Below are 21,500 nucleotides of genomic sequence, written 5' to 3'. Positions count from 1 at the left end.
AGCCTAGGCATTGTGACATTTACAAGATACTCCATATAGCCTAGGCATTGTGACATTTACAAAGTGTTCCATATAGCCTAGGCATTGTGACATTTACAAAGTGTTCCATATAGCCTAGGCATTGTGACATTTACAAGATACTCCATGTAGCCTAGGCATTGTGACATTTACAAGATACTCCATATAGCCTAGGCATTGTGACATTTACAAAGTGTTCCATATAGCCTAGGCATTGTGACAATTACAAGATACTCCATGTAGCCTAGGCATTGTGACATTTACAAAGTGCTGCATGTAGCCTAGGCATTGTGACATTTACAAGATACTACATATAGCCTAGGCATTGTGACATTTACAAAGTGTTCCATATAGCCTAGGCATTGTGACATTTACAAAGTGTTTCATATAGCCTAGGCATTGTGACATTTACAAAGTGTTCCATATAGCCTAGGCATTGTGACATTTGCAAAATGCTGCATGTAGCCTAGGCATTGTGACATTTGCAAAGTGCTGCATGTAGCCTAGGCATTGTGACATTTACAAAGTGCTGCATGTAGACTAGGCATTGTGACATTCACAAAGTGCTGCATGTAGCCTAGGCATTGTGACATTTACAAGATACTCCATATAGCCTAGGCATTGTTGTAGTAATTTGCATGTCAATAAGCTTTAATAGATGTGTATACAAAATTACAACTGCCCTGTATTTGACCATCTGGTTAGTTATGTAACTCTCTTTATATAAAGGCTGTACATTGACAATAAAGTTAGTCTGTATTGGTGATTGCTGAGTGCTTGTCTCTTTCTCTGGTCTGCAACCATGAAGTATTACATTGGCGACGAGGATTTGTGAACCTATTGTGCATAGAATTACTGTAATAGTCATGCTATGAACCAGAAAAGACCACACGGTGAGACATTTTGCAATAGAAAGGCCGTGCATAAAAAGTCATACTTGTCTCCTTATTTTGACACTGAATAGACCATCTGAATTTCATTATGGCAATGCAAGGCAGTTTCATGCTCGCTCAAATATTTCCCTTTGATGACTACGGTGACCCTAGCACCCTTGCATCACGATGGATCTCTCGATTTGAAAATAGCTGTGTCGCGTGGAAAATTGAAGACCCAGTACAAAAAAGGGCTATGCTATTAGACAGGGGAGGAGAAGACTTGTTTGAAGTCTCGGAAACACTGACTATGCCAACAGAACCAGAATATGATGACATTTACAAAAAGATTGTGAAAGCTTTAGAGGACTATTTCCACCCTAAGAAAAATACTGAGTATGAGATTTTTCAATTTCGGCGAACATTTCATTATGCCCACAAAACAATTGATCAGTTTGTTACACGTCTACGCAAACTTGTCAATAACTGTGGGATTGAAGACGTGACAGCGAAGGAAGCTGAAATCAAACATCAAATTATTCAAGGTGGGAAGAGTAACAGAATTCGCCGACGTGCCCTTCAGGAAGATATGGCCCTTGATAAAATAATAACGTTAGCCAGAACCCTTGAAATTTCCGAACGTGAAGCACATGGCATTGAAAATGTACGACATGACTCCGTGAATACCGTATCTCAAGATCAAGCCACTGTTTGCCGTGTACAGCATAACTGGCCCAACCAAAAGAATCACCGTTCTGACGCAAGGTCTACAAATTTGGAGCGTCGATGTTTCTACTGTGGGCGTAATTATCCACATGATGGCCATTGTCCAGCGAAGGGTAAGCAGTGCAATTATTGTCATGAACTCGGGCACTTTGCTGTTTGCTGTCCCAAATCACGAGTTTGCAAGAACAGAACTGAACTGATCGTAATTCGTTTAAGGTAAACAAACATAATTCAGAAATTAAGCACCTCCGTACAGATCAAAGTGTATCAGATAATTCTAGTGATGATGATTATTTGCTTAATGTCCATGATAAATATGGTGGGATGCTACCATTTATTAAGTTGAATGTGAATGATAATTCCCTTGAATTTATGTTGGACTCCGGTGCATCTTGTAATGTTTTAAACAGAAATGATTTCGAAATTATAAGTTAAACTGTAACCCTTGTGCCAACCAACAAAAATGTATTTACATATGAAAATCAACAGAAAGTAGATGTGCTAGGTACTGGTACTGTTAACGCTAATGTTGACTTGGGTGGGCGATTTGAAAATCTGAAATTCATGGTCGTTGATTCTGGGGACTCGTCTATTTTAGGATACCCTTCCGCAAGTCAACTTGGGTTTATACAGATCAATCCTAGCCACTCTAATACTGTATCATTTGTCGAAAAAAATATCTCCCCGAATTCCGAGCAAGGTTGTTCTCGCACATCTGTATTTCATAATATTGAATCTACATTGAATACTAATGATTTGAATATTCCAGGTGTTCCGGTCTCGGTGCAAGCAATTGTACAGAAATATACAAATGTTTTCACTGGGATGGGAAAATATTCTGCTAAGAGAATTAAATTACATGTGGACACAAATGTCAAGCCTGTAAGTCAAAATCATAGACGCATTCCATATCATTTACCAAAGAAAGTTGAAAGAGAACTGCGTTCTTTGGAAGAAGCGGATATTTTGGAAAAAGTGGATGGTCCAACGCCATGGGTAAGTCCCATTGTTGTCGTTCCAAAGCTTGATACTGATAATGTACGGATATGTGGAGACTACAGGGCTCCTAATTTGGCAATACAACGCGAAAGGCATGTGACATCCACTGTCCAAGAACTCCGAACAAAACTGAATGGATCTACTGTATTCAGCAAACTTGACGCTAATAAACACTATTTACAATTTGAATTGGACGAAGAGTCCAGGAATATCACTACAATTAGTACACATGTGGGTTTAAGACGTTATAAACGCCTCCCTTTCGGCATAAACGCAGCAGCAGAAATTTGTCAAAATGAAATGTCTATGGTTTTACAAGGCTTGACAGGGGTTCAAAGTATTTCCGATGATATTATTATTTATGGTGAAAACCAGGAGTTGCATGATAGGGCTCTAAATAATTGTTTGTCTAGATTGTCCGATAATGGACTAACGTTGGGTTTACCTAAATGCAAGTTTTCAGTCCCAGAGATAGTATTTTTTGGCTTCGTGTTCGACAAAAACGGCATGCGTTGTGATGATAATCGTATAAAATGTATTCGTGAGCTAAAACGACCAGAAAATGTTTCGGAGGTCAGATCGTTTCTGGGAATGTTGGGTCTCCCATCCATGATGGTGCCGCAATTTAGTACGTTGTCCGAACCAATTAGATCACTCGTGAAAATTGGGGTTCCATTTGTTTGGGGTAAAAGGCAAGAAGACTCGTTTATGGCCATTAAAAAGGCAATTTGTTCAGATATAACGCTTGGCTATTTTGATATAAACAAACTACACTGACTGTTGACGCAAGTCCGGTCGGCCTCGGTGCGATCTTGCGACAGGGAGATGCATTAATCAGCTGTGCGAGTAGAGCACTTTCCGAAACGGAAAGCCGATACAGTCAGATTGAACGAGAAGCCTTGGCAATCGTTTGGGGAATGGAACATCACTGATTATATCTCGATGGTTCACCCGAATTCACGATTGAAACTGATCATAAACCATTAATTAGGATATTTGCTCGAAAGGAATTGCATAAAATGTCAAGTCGAATAGAAAGATGGGTGACCAAGGCCCAAAGATTTAGATTTAAACTAATCCATCGTTCTGGAATAAATAATCCAAGCGATTATATATCGCGACACCCCCGTTCTCTTAACCATCATAGTGGAAAAAGAACGGATGAACACGTGTCTTTCATTTGTAAACATGCGTTGCCTTGTGCTGTAACAATGAAAGAAATTCAAATTGCGACTCAAAATGACAAAACTTTGATGTTTGTTATTCAATGTTTGCGGACCAATTGTTGGCATAAGGTACCACAACATGTTAATAGAGAATTCGTGAAAATATTCAAACTAATTCAGGACGAATTGTGCTTTACGAACGGTGTGCTACTGAGAGGGCCACGGATCGTGATACCCAAATCAATTCAAAGTCAAATTATTTCTATTGCTCACGAGGGTCATTTGGGTACCTCTAAAACCAAGGCATTGATGAGAGAAAAGGTATGGTTTCCTGCAATGGATTCTTCGGTTGACAAAACCATATCAGATTGTTATGCCTGTCAGGTTAACATTGATATGAAAACAAAAGAACCATTGAAACCATCACAATTACATACAGTTTGGTCTCGCGTTGCAACTGACATGTATGGCCCCTTGCCATCTGGCCAATATTTAGTTGTTGTAATGGACGAATATTCAAGGTTCCCGGAAATAGAAATAACAAACTCAACTAGCTCTAGTGCTGTGATACCCAAACTTGATCGTATATTCACTTCATTTGGATATCCATCAAATTTGAAAAGTGACAACGGTCCCCCATATAATTCAAATGAATTTCAATTTTATTTGAAAGATTCAGGTTTCCATCACCAGAAAATAACACCAGAATTTGCCCGTGCGAACGGACTAGCAGAGAACTTCATGAAAAATTTGGGAAAGGTAATCAGGTGCTCCTTAATTGAAAGAAAAAACTGGAAGGTAGAAATTCGCAAATTTTTAATGAATTATCGTGCAACTCCACATCCATCAACTGGCAAGAGTCCCGCCGAACTTTTATTCGGTCGTAAAATGAAAACAAAGATGCCATCTCTTGACTATAATGCTGCTGATTGTACGGTTAAAGATAGACATAACCAGAGTATGACTAGAAATAAACTCTACCATGATAGTCATGGCAGAATAAAAAGTAGACAGTTTGTGGAGGGGGAGAGAGTGTTGGTAAAAAATACAAAGCGTACAAAATTTGAACCAAGATATAGAAATGACTTGTTTAATGTTGTTAAATCGAAAGGAAGTATGATAACGGCAGAGAATAAACAAGGAAAAAGTATTACTCGTGACAAATCATTCTTTAAAGCTTTCAATGGCGCAGAGAGTAGAGAAATTGTATACGAATCTGAAAATGATATAGATCTCTCTATTTTTGAATGCCCTGACCAGAATGTTAAACCGAGAGTTCAGCACCAAGTGCAATTGCCAGATACTAACCAAAACCCAATTCGGAGATCTACTAGAATTAGAAAAACTAATATTAATCCAGATTTTCATTATTACTAACAATATTTACTATACTCTGTTTTTGTGAAAACAGATTATATATTTGTACATATAATTAAAACGAATACAAAAAAAAATTACAAAATGTGTATATTTAAAAACAGAATTTATAGAATTGTATTTGATTAACTTTTGATGTTGACTGATTTTCTTGTTTACTTGTCAGATGTTGTCTTTATTAAGGTGGAGAAAGATGTAGTAATTTGCATGTCAATAAACTTTAATAGATGTGTATACATAATAACAACTGCCCTGTATTTGACCATCTGGTTAGTTATGTAACTCTTTATATAAAGGCTGTACATTGACAATAAAGTTAGTCTGTAATTGTGATTGCTGAGTGCTTGTCTCTTTCTCTGGTCTGCAACCATGAAGTATTACAATTGTGACATTTACAAAGTGTTCCATATAGCCTAGGCATTGTGACATTTACAAAGTGCTGCATGTAGCCTAGGCATTGTGGCATTCACAAAGTGCTGCATGTAGCCTAGGCATTGTGACATTTACAAAGTGCTGCATGTAGCCTAGACACTGTGACATTTACAAGATACTCCATATAGCCTAGATATTGTGACATTTATAAAGTGTTCCATATAGCCTAGGCATTGTGACATTTACAAAGTGCTGCATGTAGCCTAGGCATTGTGACATTTACAAAGTGCTGCATGTAGCCTAGGCATTGTGACATTTACAAAGTGCTGCATGTAGCCTAGGCATTGTGACATTTACAAGATACTCCATATAGCCTAGATATTGTGACATTTACAAAGTGCTGCATGTAGCCTAGGCATTGTCACATTTACAAAGTGCTGCATGTAGCCTAGGCATTGTGACATTTAGGTGCTGACCACCATTCCCCACATCAGCATATACACTTACATTTTGTCCGTACACATATCCATTAGGTAGCATCATTGGTGGATTGTGTTCATTCATTATTTGTCCTGAGATAAAAACAAGTACAACATAATTGTGTTATTTAAAAAAAAAAATATTTATCAAAGAAAGAATTCAAATTAGAGAAAAAAGTCACCATATTGGCATCTACCCTTTGCATGTGCAGAGGAGCCCAGATGTTGGCGGCCATATTGGATTCTTTTTGAAAGTTTTTTGATGCAACATGCATACAATTTTGTGGTGGAGTCATGGCGATATCACATGGCAAGTGTTTTTATTAAATTATGCAAATGACATCCTCTTTACCGTGACAGTTCTCTGTGTCAAGACTGCCAATGTTATTTTGACAAAACGGACAAAATGCTTACCTGACATGAAGCAAACTAATCTAGACTGAGCACAGTGTGCAAATGGCAATGGTTTGGCTAATTCGTTTAAATTCTTATTGCAAACTGGACACTCTGCATTCTTACTATCATCACGGTAACAATGACTGAACACATATGTTAAGGAGAATGATTATGTGTGGTTGTTATGACAACAAGCTTGGTATGAATACAACATGCAATAGAAATCTGTACCTTAATTTATTAACACGTTGATAAATCTTTGCAAATACCAATAAAATAAATAGTATTCCCCAGAATCTCCTAATAATTTGCGATTACCATACTATTTTTTTCACGACATGCTACCAAATAAATATAAGATATGACTCGATCTTTTCCTCATAGGAACCAAAGTTAAATTGTTCATGCATAATTTTTTAGCGAAAAGTATTTATGTTTTTATGTGCATTTTGTAAACAACAACAATATAAAATAAAGCCATAATATAAATATGATGGAAATCTCAATATCAGTTTTAATACTCACGAATGACCTAAATATGTAACTATGATTAGCTTAAGAGCTGAACATGCCTTCAGTGACAGTAGTTGTGACTGTTCACTTCAAATCAAAGCATTTGCTTGTTGGAAAACGTTGAATTAATTCAATAATATTTATTTATGCTCAATTGGAATTCCAACATCCATTTTGAATTTTAAATGTTATATTTATAAAACCTTTACTGCGTTCACACCTTTTAGTTACGTACTGTATGATATTTATCATCACACATTTTCTTTGAGTTGCATGTAAAACCAAAATGCACTTTTTTCTAATTTATATTTCCAGCGAAAATAAATTCCAAACTAATTACACATAGATTGTGATAGCAAATATGTATAGCGGGTCTGCAAGAAAATGTAAATAAATTCACCCTTCAAATGAAGTAGGAGTAGATTATAATAATGGCTATATTGGTTTCATAAAACGGGTCATATAAGGTAGAATTTGCTCTATTAGCAGTGAATGTGCTTCTGTAAATGACAGTGGTGTGATCCAGAACACAATTCAACACAGCTGACTGACACTGGTCGGTGAGCATTCTAGAATTTACATACAAGTTATTTACATTTGAGTTTTCGGCATACGAGATCAAAGAACAATCAACAAATTAACTAATAAGGAATCTAATTAAATACGCACAATTTAACTAGTACCTAAATGCAATTTTGGGTTCCAAAAGAACAAATTTGATATGCAGTGAGGTAAGGTCTGGTAGAAGTTTTGGACACTCATGTGACAGGGACTATGTCATGAGTAAAGGATACGGTGTCTTCAAAGCAGCTAAACCAGACTCTAGAGTGACTGTAAATACAGAGTTGGAATTAAGCTGATGGAGTTTGAAATTGTCGGCTCTAAATTGTTCAACTAACATGTGCCACCGACTTGCATCTAAAAGTTCCTGTGAAAACAATTAAAACTTAACATGACATCATAATGCAATGTGCTAATTTATTCATAAATAATCATAAAGTTTGACACAGCAGGGTTGATTTTCTTTGGTCAAAGGGACTCAATGAAAAACCACTATGAAATAATGCAAGATATTGTTACCATATGTGTATATTGTCAGACTGTCACATTTTTTGTTAAATGTTCTCTAGGTAAGATATTTTCACTATTTTCGCAACAAACGATATATTGAAATGATATACAAATTAGTTCATGACTAACTGAATTGAATCAAATTACCAATACATACAAATGTTTCATTTTGTATATATCGTATGGTCGACCTTTAACCTTTCCAATTTTAATTGAGTTTTTCGCATGCAAAATGCATATTTTTTAGAATTTATGAACAAAGGCTCTGAAAACATTAATCAATGTTAGATTCAAATTAACAATAAAAACTACATTTGAAAGAAAGTAGTAAAAAAAGGGTATACTAATTTTAGATATCAGTAAAGTTAGCATCATATTCAGATTCAAATATGAATTCTTGCAATGAACTGTGTATGTAAAGTATATAATAATATGACAAGCCTCACAAAAGTTGATCAACAGAATACGTACCCTATAAGAACCTATTGTAGTATCGGAAGGATAAGCAAGGAGGCCCATGACTTTCTGTACTTCAGGTAGCTGCTGCTGTTCTAAACTAGAAAAGAACCGCCGAGCATGGCGAATTGCCTCCATGCGTTTATTGAAACGTATATGTTCTATAAATTCTTGAGTACGTAAATTGAACTCTAAAGAACTCTGCAAAGAAAACGATGAAAAAAAAAGAAGAGCTGAATTATTATCAAGTATTATAAATTATAGATTATCTTGTTCATGTTGTGCACAGAATAAGGTTTTTGTTATAAACCTAGACTTAATTAAAGCACGGTGGTCGTCGCGCAGCATGTGATCAAATTTCATGTAAATAAACAATGTATTTTACATGCGTTGTATACGTCGCTATGAGTCCCATATCAAACAGGACGCGGCACGACAACCACCGCCCTTTAATCTCAGATTTTTGGCATTCGTGTATTCCATTTTTGATCACATTGTTTTAAAATGGTTAGGTGAGTTACTTTGCAAGTTATAATAGTTGCTTGTGTCTAAATCACTTGTGATTCATCCTCTCAACACTCAAGTGCATACAGCACTTGTATATAAAAACAAAAACAATTGTTCCATAGCAGAGATGACAGTCAATTGGCCAGTACCTTGGTGTCACACACACACACAAGTAACAACTCACATAGCAAGTAAATAAAGCACCCTTAAATTAAAAACATAAGTATTAAGTGCAACTATTACAACCATGTAAATTGAGAACCTAGATTAAATAACAAATGTATGGCTGAATATCTTTTCTTTGAATGGCAGAAGTGAGTATGAAAGTCCTGAAACAATGCAATAATATATTATCTAAGTTTTTTGTACAGAAAATACAGGCTAAAAAAGTCAACATAATAACATAAAAAAATTAATTAATATTCATGTTCCTCAAATAATATTACATGTACTGTATTAATCTCAATATTTCGCATAATAATATAACTTCAATTGTATAAAAGTACAAAAATAAAACTGTGTCACCAAATAATTTTGCAATTTTTCCTGGGACGAAAAGCAAACCCATTTTTTTTTTTCTGGCTTTAAGTGACTAATCAAAGCAAATTTAAAATAAACCTGTTCCCACTGACACTCCTCTATGAGTTTTTGTCCTGCAAGCATTGAAATGTTTGAAATTACACAGAAATCTACGCTGACTCAAGCTTTGTCTGACAGCGGTGATAAACGACAAGGGAAGGAGTTCATTACAGAACTCATTATACTAATCCAGAGAGTTTTCCTCCGCTTGACTTGCCATAAATGAATTAAAATTCTCATCAAATACAGCATTTATCTGCATGAGATATGAGCTAAAAGAAATTGCATTTGTTGACTTTTTGATAGAATTATCATGATATATTATTACCGGTAGTGTACATGTGATGGCGCCCTCAACAGTTGGAAAATGGACATTTTATTTACACTTCGCATTTTGATAGAAGTTAAAGCGGGAGGGTCGTCACCTACGCACGTGCGGGAATTGAGTCCCAAGCGACAATAACAGCACACGCAAAGGCTCATGGGTAGACGCTTGTTTGTAAACATTGAGACGCTATGGCCATCTGACACATGCGCAGGTGATGACTCCCCCGCTTTAACAATACTACTAAATACTTTAAGTACATGAATTTTAATTGAGATCAAACTGATAAAACGACGATAGATAGTTATCAAAACCATTATACAATATTATTTCAAAAACAACTGTTGGTAAACTTGGTAATTATTCAAAATATGGGGAGTTTCAGACATTGGTTTTCATTTGTAGATTTGAAGATAGATGATGATAAGGAGCTACGTGATCTGGGTCAGGACAGGAGTGGTTGATGTGTTAGACCAGTGTTGTCGTAATTTATGGCTATGTTCATCTTGTAGTAGAAAGTTGTTGTTTCGCTGATCTACACGAGAAACATGTCAAGTTGGAGGAAAAATCATGATATTGAAAAAGAAGCTGTCCAACCAGTGCTACTGTTATTTATTTATTTATTTATATATTCATCTGGTATTCAGTGTTAAAGATTATTGAAAAATGAAAAACTTAAGAATCTTTGTTCCCCTGGCACCTTATTACCGGTACTCAATATTACCCCGAAAAGTCAACCAATACCGTAGGTCATATCTGAGACAAAAAAAAAGCTAGTAGAAATATGAATAATTAAAGCCCAGCTGACGCCAACAGATTTGGATCTCAGAAACGCATGATTTGCACAATATTTTTTTCTTTCAATCTGTTGAGCCAGGATTATGAGTATTAACTAATCTATTTGTAATCTTGCATGAGATGACTGAATATAGCTAAAAGTCACATGGTGTCCACCGACATATGCTCTGGAGGAGAAAATGTCTTCCAGGGTTAGACAATGTAATCTACAACAAGTTTATGAGAGAATATATTGTGATTCGTGTTCCATCTAATGAACCAACATGTACTTCAATTTTTGTAGTAGGTCTGTGAGCAATGTATCCCATAAGGATGTCTATACGGAAGCAGGACTGATGATTTCAGGTGAAGTTATTTTCATACCAACCTGTCTCCACACAACTGTAAAACTATTTATTTTCACTGGCATTTAATTTCACTATTTTGATATTTCGAGCAAATATGGCAAAGAAACAATAAATTCTATTGTTATTTTTCATATTCATGTGAATTTAATTTAGCAGATTTTACTTATTAGCAAAGATAATGAAATTAGGACCCAGTGAATAATTAATGCAGGATAATCCCATGATGCATTGCATATGTGCTCAGTAGATGCCAAATGTGAATTCCTCTCCCATGATGCATTGCATATATGCTCAGTAGATACCAAATGTGAATTCCTCTTCCATGATGCATTGCATATATGTTCAGTAGATGCCAAATGTGAACTCCTCTCCCATGATGCATTGCATATATGCTCAGTAGATACCAAATGTGATTTCCTTTCCCATGATGCATTGCATATATGCTCAGTAGATGCCAAATGTGAATTCCTCTCCCATGATGCATTGCATATGTGTTCAGTAGATACCAAATGTGAATTCCTCTCCCATGATGCATTGCATATGTGCTCAGTAGATGTCAAATGTGAATTCCTCTCCCATGATGCATTGCATATGTGCTCAGTAGATGCCAAATGTGAATTCCTCTTCCATGATGCATTGCATATATGCTCAGTAGATGTCAAATGTGAATTACTCTCCCATGATGCATTGCATATGTGCTCAGTATATGCCAAATGTGAATTCCTCTCCCATGATGCATTGCATATGTGCTCAGTAGATACCAAATGTGAATTTCTCTCCCACGATGCATTGCATATGTGCTCAGTAGATGCCAAATGTGAATTCCTCTACCGCAATGCATTGCATATATGCTCAGTAGATGTCAAATGTGAATTACTCTCCCATGATGCATTGCATATGTGCTCAGTATATGCCAAATGTGAATTCCTCTCCCATGATGCATTGCATATGTGCTCAGTAGATACCAAATGTGAATTTCTCTCCCACGATGCATTGCATATATGCTCAGTAGATGCCAAATGTGAATTCCTCTCCCACGATGCATTGCATATATGCTCAGTAGATGTCAAATGTGAATTCCCCTCCCATGATGCATTGCACATGTGCTCAGTAGATGCCAAATGTGAATTCCTCTCCCATGATGCATTGCATATATGCTCAGTAGATGCCAAATGTGAATTCTATGCATATGTGCTCAGTAGATGCCAAATGTGAATTCCTCTCCCACGATGCATTGCATATATGCTCAGTATATACCAAATGTGAATTCCTCTCCCACAATGCATTGCATATATGCTCAGTATATACCAAATGTGAATTCCTCTCCCATGATGCATTGCATATATGCTCAGTAGATGCCAAATGTGAATTCCTCTCCCATGATGCATTGCATATATGCTCAGTAGATGTCAAGTTTGAATTTGGCTGAAACTTATTTGAATCATTTACTTTCTTACTCAATGATTTTGGTGTTTTATCATCAAACAAGCACGCATGAAGCATAGGCCTGGCAGGCAGAGATAATCGACCTATACAGAAACACTGATTTGACAATACGTCTGCCTCAACTGTTTGGTTGAATCTATCACCCATGTTCATCTTAGTTTAACAACTGATTGTTAGGCTAATTATTATTATTTGAATGTTGGATTTACTGAGGATGGCAGAAGATAAACTAAATACAGTAATTACTCGCCACAGGCAATAATCATCCTTCTAATTCATTGTAACCCGGAAATGTGTTTTGATTGAGACGGGAGAGCAGATAACCCAGTTCGAATTCCATGTGAATGCTGGTCATAATGTGAATGCTTGGTTGACGGGTATGTGATTCAGAGCACATATGAATGAATGAATGAATTATTGAACAAAAACTATTTTGTGTTGTTGTTTAAAACAGTACTGAATACTTCAAGGCCATAATTACAAATAAATATTGTTATCATATACATAATTTGAATAACATAATTTTTTATAAAGTTTTTACTGAAATACGGTATACCAATACAGGTGTATGGGCACAAAATATACCAATACATAGGTGTAGAAGCACAAATGTACAAATATACAGGTGCAGGGGCACAAATGTACAAATACACAGATGCAGGGGCACAAATGTACCAATACATAGGTGTAGAAGCACAAATGTACAAATACACAGGTGCAGGGGCACAAATGTACAAATACACAGGTGTAGAAGCACAAATGTACAAATACACAGGTGCAGGGGCACAGGGGCACAAATGTACCAATACACAGGTGCAGGGGCACAAATGTACCAATACACAGGTGCATGGGCACAAATGTACCAATACACAGGTGCATGGGCACAAATGTACCAATACACAGGTGCAGGGGCACAAATGTATCAATACACAGGTGCAGGGGCACAAATGTACCAAAACACAGATGCAGGGGCACAAATGTACCAATACACAGGTGCAGAGGCACAAATGTACAAATACACAGGTGCAGGGGCACAAATGTACCAATACACAGGTGCAGGGGCACAAATGTACCAATACACAGGTGCAGGGGCACAAATGTACCAATACACAGGTGCAGGGGCACAAATGTACCAATACACAGGTGCAGGGGCACAAATGTACCAATACACAGGTGCAGGGGCACAAATGTACAAATACACAGGTGCAGGGGCACAAATGTACCAATACACAGGTGCAGGGGCACAAATGTACCAAAACACAGGCGTAGAGACACTGAATGAAATTTAATAATTGTTTTCTTACACAATTACCAATTGTTAAAGAGCCAAATATCAGTTGCTTTTTAATGAAGTACTTCAATCAATCAAATCACCCATAAAACAAATTATCAAACTATGGTGCATGAAAACGTCAAAATCAAAATACAACATAGACTAAGTGAATACAAAAACCAGTATCACAGGATGATTGCCTTGTGATAAGTTCACATGACCAGTGTTACAAAAAACATTGTGTAATATTAATTCCACTACCACTACAAACTTACCTTGATTTTTCTAAGTTTTGATTTGTTATCATGACACCAAGCGAGGCAAGTGGAAGTTTCTCTACGAAGTAACGACTCTTCTACATCCTTTGAAATCATAAATAACTCTATATTGGTCAAATCCTATGAAGGAAAGAAACAATAGAAGTTGCAAAAATAATTGCTCGATGTAAAAAGTCATGACATAGTCCCTGTACGTTTTCTATGGAAGTATATTAGAGGGGTGCATGTATACACATGTCCTATGACAGATGTTAACTATCTAGGTGATTGCAATCATTTGAAATGTAGCACCACATATGAACACAATCCATCCAGGAATGCCTGAAATGTATTTTTACAAAGCCTTGATCTTGGTGCATTTTTACTACAAATGTTACGAGTCGGGAATCTTGCAATAAATGCCAGTCAATATGTATATAACCTATGCGTGTAGTCAGATTCGTCAGATAGTATCAAAAATTTATTCTATGATTGTGTCAAGTTTCAACATGATTAGTCAAGGCATGTCAGTAATAAGGCTTCCAAACAGCATTTAATATAACAACATAGTTGAACTCTGGTGACCTTGCCCTTTGTTATATAATATAATTCCCTTTATCATAGTTTGTTTCAATATAAATATGCATTGTCATAATTAATTTTGAATACAAACAAGTTTTGGGGTTGAAACAACAGTGGGGAATCAGTCTACCGAATGTCCTTAAAAGATGTAAATATCTTACAAAAACATTGGTGCCTTATTTGTTTCATTATTTTAAGGGACATCATTTTCAGCTTTATTCAAAGTAATTCAGATATTTTAGAATAAAAACAAATGTCTCATTGCAAAAAAAAGTGCTGCATTTAGATGTGAATAGATTCATAAAACATGCAAGATAACAGAAAATTTTAGCTGGCTTTAGTCCAAGTATTTTGTACAGGTGTCTGTCAAAAATTAATGATTCACTGAGACAAATATGAACTGCCTCATTGTGTGACTACTGTATTATATGAAAAGTAAAAAAAAACACCCTTTATGAACAGCTATCATGTTGCAAGCTCTGCTTTGTATGCAAATCAACTTAAAGTGCCTGTGCAATGCCCACCCTCACGTTTCCCATTTTAGATCTGTGTCCCACTGAAATGGGCAGGTATTGATTTTTTTGCTGAAAATGATTACTCGTATCCAAGTAAATTTGGGATACTTCTCGTGTTGTAGCCACGCCCACCTATCCTGAAACGGTCGACTGTTTCCGGATTTCCGACTTTCGCCGAAAGTGCGCCACCAAATGCCAAAATGTGAGAGGAAGTCATACCCCTGAGCTGTAATACCACTGGTCATTCAGTATACTTTTAAACGATATACATTTTTCAGTCAGCGTTTTTTTTTTCTTTCTTTTTTTGTCTATTTTCTTTTTTTTTGAGAAAGAGTTTTTAGATGTTGTGTTGTGGGCAGTTGCAGTGAAACGTATAGTCATTGTGTAAGTATTCACACGTTTCTAATCGATCCGAAAGTGCGACATCAGTGGACGAAAGCCACTTAACCTCAGATTCCTTTTTTTTTTGGAAAAACTGTTCTTGTCCATGAAAAAAACAACTAGGTTTAAAGAGAAACGCCGACAACATAAACCTGGCGCAACACTTTTGAAAGAAATAGATTGCGGACCATGATCACCGAGGCGGATTTCAGAAGAGAGAGGGACGTCCGGCAAGTGTTTCAAATGAGTTGACTTTTTTGCGATCCCGATTATCGTTTTATAGAGACCATTTAGTTCCTGTTAAGTAAAAGATAGCAATAATTTTGACAGTGACACGAAAACGAAGCGTCGGACAAACAGGAAATTACACAGCCTTTACACACTGCTAATTGTTTTCATTTTTGAAGGCTAAAAGTTTCTGAATTGTTTGGTGATTGGTGTTGAATGTCGAATTCACACCTCTGTTCTTTTTTTACCTCCATGCTTGCAGCTTGATCTGCGTAATAATTTATGAAATAAGAATCCGGGCTTGGTCAATGTGTTTCCACCAAATAAAGTTTTAATATGATGTTATAATTATGACAATCACGCCATGGATCACGCTAACTCGAATCCACTCTGAATTTATCTGTACGTGTGTCGATCTCGATTATTTTTGTTATCCAATTAAACGCCGCTTTTACAGACTGTAACGCACTTGCCCTCGTCGTGACCCGACGCGTTCACCTATTTCAACAAAATTTCAATTTATTTCCACGCGGCTGTCATTTATTTAATAACTGTGATTTGTCGTTTTTTTTAATTATTTTATAGTGATCACTATAGTCTAATGTTTAGAATGTCAAAATATGTTCTCTTTTATTTTAATTTTAAAAGTTTTACTCAGACGATCGATGAAAAAGAACAGTGTAGTGACGTGCCTAGTGACCTGCTAAATAACGAGATAATTCCGACGTCAAATTCTCTTTTGTCCAGCGACAGTGTATAAACGTGCGCCGGTGTCGGTGACGATCACGGTGATCAGCTACACCAGCACGGACATATTTCGCATCTAACTCAACCCCATGCAACAAAAATTGATACTATGTGTTCATTATGGTCCATTCCTCCTCGACGAACAAGTACATAAGTGAAAATTTAGTCAAAGACGAGAAAACTGCACAAGAAATTTGCCTTATTTACACGTATCGGCAATGCAAGCTGCCATGCGACTTCCCCTTCTGACGTCACAAGAGGAATTTCTGTATGCAAATAAGAAGCTAATGAGTAGCCTCGTTTTAAAATAACACAAAAATAAAGTTGCCGTAGATTGAGTTTAAAACACATTTTTTCACATAAAAAAATAATTCATGCTTAGAAACATAAAAATTAATAATATTTATGTATCAATGGACAATTTTAGGCGTGAAAATAGCAGCAATTTCACAGGCACTATAAATAGTTAGTTGGTGTCCAGTGGAGGGAGAAGTCAACAGACAATAGTGAAGTGCGTTTTTAAACTAGTATTATAAAAACTCTATCATTCTGTTCTAATAGCTGAAACATATCCCTGCGAGTTTTCATTTGTCGAATGAACTGTTTGTCAAATACAGAATACATGTATTTTAGAATAATTTTCTTTTTAAAATGTGGATGAAATGTTTTGCTTTTAATGTATTTTTTATGTATTGTTTTTAAATTTGATAACTTTGAATTAAACAGATTTTCTATTAGCTCCAGATCTTGATCAAAGTTAGGCACCCAGTTCATAGGAGTGCTTATATTGATTTTCTGACATCTTGTTTTCTGTAAAGATTTTATTGGTAGGTTTGCAAATGTGTATCAGACTGTGCAATCTCTCCATGAGTTGGTTTGGAAACCCAGTATGGGATTCTGAGATACATTACCAGGGATATTATTACAAGATAAATCATTTGCTTCATTGAACACATACAACAATGCATATTTCCACTGAGATCAGTGACCTTTGATGTGTATCTCCAGTGATCGGTCAAGTAGAAACAGTCAAAATATTTTATCAGATTTTCTCAATTTTTGCATGATATTTTCATACAGGACATCTGTTGTTCAAACTCAGGAAAGATTATGCACACAATAACAATTATTAACGACGACGACGACAACAACAACAACGACGGACAAAATTTTTCCCTTAATATACCTTTCCCTTCCATCTTTGATGGTACGGGCAAGGTAAAAATGGCCGCCCTTTGAACAAAATCTCTCCATCCATGACCAACATCTGGTTCTGGAATGGTAGAGAATTCTTGATTTTCATCATGATAATGTACACAACAAATGCATATGCATATGTGTCATGAAGTTTGAATGAAATTGTTTCTAAGGTAAGCCTGAGATACATGTGCTGTCAAACACACAAAAAGATGCACAGAAGTGAATCTACAAGTCCACACTTTCAAACTGAAAAGCATGTTCCTCTCCAGATCTTTGATTTATTTTGTTGAAGAAATATCCATGCTTGAAGAATCATTATTGATCTAGCATTGAAATAACAGAACTATGACATGATTCAACCAGTCTACCACCAATGTGCTCATCTCTTACCTCAATATCACTGTGCCTTGCTAACTTCAGAGCAGAGTCGTAAAAACCAGCTCGTAGGAAGTATTCCACTAACATCCGATCCAATCTTTTTTTCTTCCACTGAGCTACAATGGCCGGATTACAACTATCATAATCTTTTAGATGTTCCACTCGTCTTTTGCATACTTTAACGCTGTCTTCCTCCTGACTTATACTCTCCTCAGCCTGGTAAATAATAAAACAACAATTGTTATTACAACATGTTATGTTCTGATCTTTGTGTGTATAAGTGTCTACATTAACCTGGTGACTGCGTGCAATTCAGCACCAAGGCCATACATCCTGGCTCTTTAAGGTCATACATCCTGGTTCTTTGTATGAACCAAATAAAGGCCATACATCCTGGTTTTTTGTATGAACCTAATAAAGGTCATACATTTTGGTTCTTTGTATGAACCCAAATAAAGGTCATACATCTTGGTTTTTTGTATGAACCCAATAAAGGTCATACATCCTGGTTCTTTGTATGAACCCAATAAAGGTCATACATCCTGGTTCTTTGTATGAACCCCTTAAAGGTCACACATCCTGCATTTCTCTTTGAAGACAAATTCCTTACCTGAGATACTATGCAGGCAGTTGTCATTGATATTACTTGATTTGTTTTCACTGCCAGGGAATTTAATTTTTTTTAAAGAATCTCTTACTAATCACTAAAAACTCAAGACACATTTTTCACTGCTGCAATCACTTGTCTCAAAATTAAAGCCGATTACAGAATACAGATGTATGGTTGAAGAAGGAAAGTCGTCTACCGGTAATTTATTATATATAGCCAGCAATAAATACCAGTGAATAAAGCCATATGGCTAAAGATTGGGGATAACAGCTGATGTTTAGATTGACCCAAATTAAAATACCACAGTCATGTGAACTGCTGTATATGTGATCAGTATATGTGCATCACTACTTTGCAAATATGTGACACATCATTCCCAAAAATAGCTAGAAACATAAAATATGTTAAAATGATGTGTTAGATAAAAAATATAATATTTAAAAAATAGATATCTGGTACTTTCGAGATGATTTCATTTTCAAGAGTCCTATAGGATCTTATCCTTTAGAAACCTACCTACAATGTAACTGACCTTTCAGGGACAAATAAAGTCTCTTAACTAAGTGAATTCATATTCCGCAGTTAATTTCTCATAACTCATCCACAATCTCAACATATTATGGTGTATATATTGTCAGAAGATGGTATCTCATAGATTTGCAAAGTAGGAATGCAATTTTAACAAGTGAGGTAATCTAGCTAACCAGCTACACTAATTAGATTTATCGTTGCTGTGCAAACACCCATCCGTCTGTGCTATCTTCAACGTTTCTAGAATTAATGCTGGTATGTGCAATTACTATATAATAGCATAGTGACCAACGTGACTAGAAAATGTTGTGATACAGTACTCATTTCGACCAACCCCACCCCACGCCCACTTCCGCTTTTCAAACGTTTTTTATTTATTTTTTGCTCGCTTTTGCGTCAGCTTGTTTAATTCGAGCAAACAATTTCCGGTTTATTTTTGACAGCGCAAACACAGAAATACCACCGCCCGCTCGCATTTGAAATTCATGCTACCCAAAAAATTCGGAGGCTCACATTGACTTATAATTGTCTTTCTGGTTTTCATAGATGTTGAATAGCCGTCATAAGTTTAAATACTTTTTGTTTAACTGTCTATAATTATATGCACGCAATCTGACCCATTGACCTAGGTTTGGCTGGGATTCAATATTTTATTTTAAACAACATTCTGACATGACGCACTGCTACAAAATCTAATTCAACACAAGTACGACATGGTTGTCTGGGTTTCCTTTCCTGAATTTTGTTTACGATTTGTATAGTTATTGTTGTTTTCCCCCAAGACAAAGACAAGCTGAAGGACCACAAAGCTAAATGGTAGTTCCATGCATGGGCTGAGTGAAAGAAAATATTTCCAAGCCTAAAATAAAACCTAGCCCTAACCTCTTTGTGTATTTGTCAATTTTGCATATGTTTGGTATGACAGTATTATTGTAAATATCTAGAAAAATCTTGTCTTTCATTAATAATTTTGATTGTTTGGAATGTCTATTGACTGTGTTCCAATAATTTGCTAGAGTTGTTCCGGTGAAATAGTCACCTTAAAATCGATGCAATTTCAACTAGTCATTTCTTACCTTGAAATAAAAAAAATAAAAATTCAAAGAGCATTGGGGAATATATTAATAACCATTCTAGCTTAATTTTATTTGAATCCATAAAATTCACAAGTTTTTCGACACTTGCGATAAAAATGGTTGAAAATGTGGATGGTTCTCTTGTACTATCGTACTGTCTGAGTGCATAGTTTGAGGTATCCTTGTAATAACCTATTATTATACATCTTTTCCTTCCAAGGATACATCATGGGAATGCCGAAATCCAAAAAGTTTAGAACAGAATCAGCATACTTCTTTGTGTGAGGTCCGGTCAAAACCTGATGGCAACCATATTTGTTTTTATTATTAGAGAACGCTTACACACCACGTAATCATTCCATATTTGGAATTTGCATTTCCTTATATGGTAGGATGAAAATACCCCATAAAATACCGCAAAATTATGGCACGCTGTAACTTATGGCATTACAGTGACAGATGTATAATGATATTTAATACTAGTTGTATCTTCACACTTTACTATCAAAACAACCATTTCAACTACTCGTGTGCCAGTGATCAGTGTTTGGGCGAGCAGTCGGTGTTTTCAATGAGCGAGTGGAAAAAAGGCGATTAAAATGTGGTCAGTTTCCAGTCGGACAAGACCGCATGGTCAGAAATTAGGCGATAAGCAGTCGATTAAAAAGCGGTAAAAGTGGAAGGTTGGGCGAAATGAATACTGTATGTAGAGGATAAAGCCAGATTACGAGAAATCTTTTTGTGTTAACGTTCGACTCAAGATAAAATGTTAAGACTGCAGGACAAGACATTTTATCATTGGAAGGGGAAGGGGGACTTCATACCCTAGAAGTAGGAGAGCTTCATCTAGCTTATCTGCCCACTAAAAATCTAAGGAAAAGTATTTGGTGAAAATGTTCAGACTTTTGAAGAAATTCTGATGGAAAAAAAGACAATGTCCTATTTTCAAATGGAATATGCCATAAAAGTCCTTAAACATTTGTTTTGTATTCTCGGGTGGACATCCGGGTATTTTTACTACCTGGCAACCATCACCAGTGTAAACAAAAGCTGAAAACTCCATGGACACGTTACTTTGGGCTAGTTGTCGAGACTCGCCTGAACATCACAGAACATTACTACACCTACATGTGCAACATATATTAATTTGGTTGCTCAGGATTTGGGCAGTTTTCTCAACTTTAGATGTTTTCACTGGCTCCACGACATTGTTTTGCGGTGCGCGTCCAAGCAACATAGAACGTTCTGTGACGTGGCTTCACCCCTGAGATTTGC

General features: G+C 36.2%; 1 protein-coding gene across 1 annotated transcript in view; it reads right to left on the bottom strand.

The window, feature by feature from the left end:
* LOC100373339 (E3 ubiquitin-protein transferase MAEA-like) overlaps positions 1-21,500 on the bottom strand; it is a 43,555-nt gene that overhangs the window by 3,724 nt on the left and 18,331 nt on the right. The window contains exons 3-8 of the mRNA XM_002741349.4: positions 18,021-18,224; positions 13,996-14,118; positions 8,461-8,646; positions 7,713-7,846; positions 6,424-6,548; positions 6,038-6,102 (exon numbers count right to left, since the gene is read on the bottom strand). Coding sequence (XP_002741395.1) covers positions 6,038-6,102; positions 6,424-6,548; positions 7,713-7,846; positions 8,461-8,646; positions 13,996-14,118; positions 18,021-18,224 — 837 coding nt within the window. The remainder of the gene's footprint in view (positions 1-6,037; positions 6,103-6,423; positions 6,549-7,712; positions 7,847-8,460; positions 8,647-13,995; positions 14,119-18,020; positions 18,225-21,500) is intronic.

This window comes from Saccoglossus kowalevskii, chromosome 10, assembly GCF_978046115.1.
Source record: "Saccoglossus kowalevskii chromosome 10, keSacKowa6.1, whole genome shotgun sequence".
NCBI lineage: Eukaryota > Metazoa > Hemichordata > Enteropneusta > Harrimaniidae > Saccoglossus > Saccoglossus kowalevskii.
This window is presented reverse-complemented; position numbering and strand designations above follow the sequence as displayed.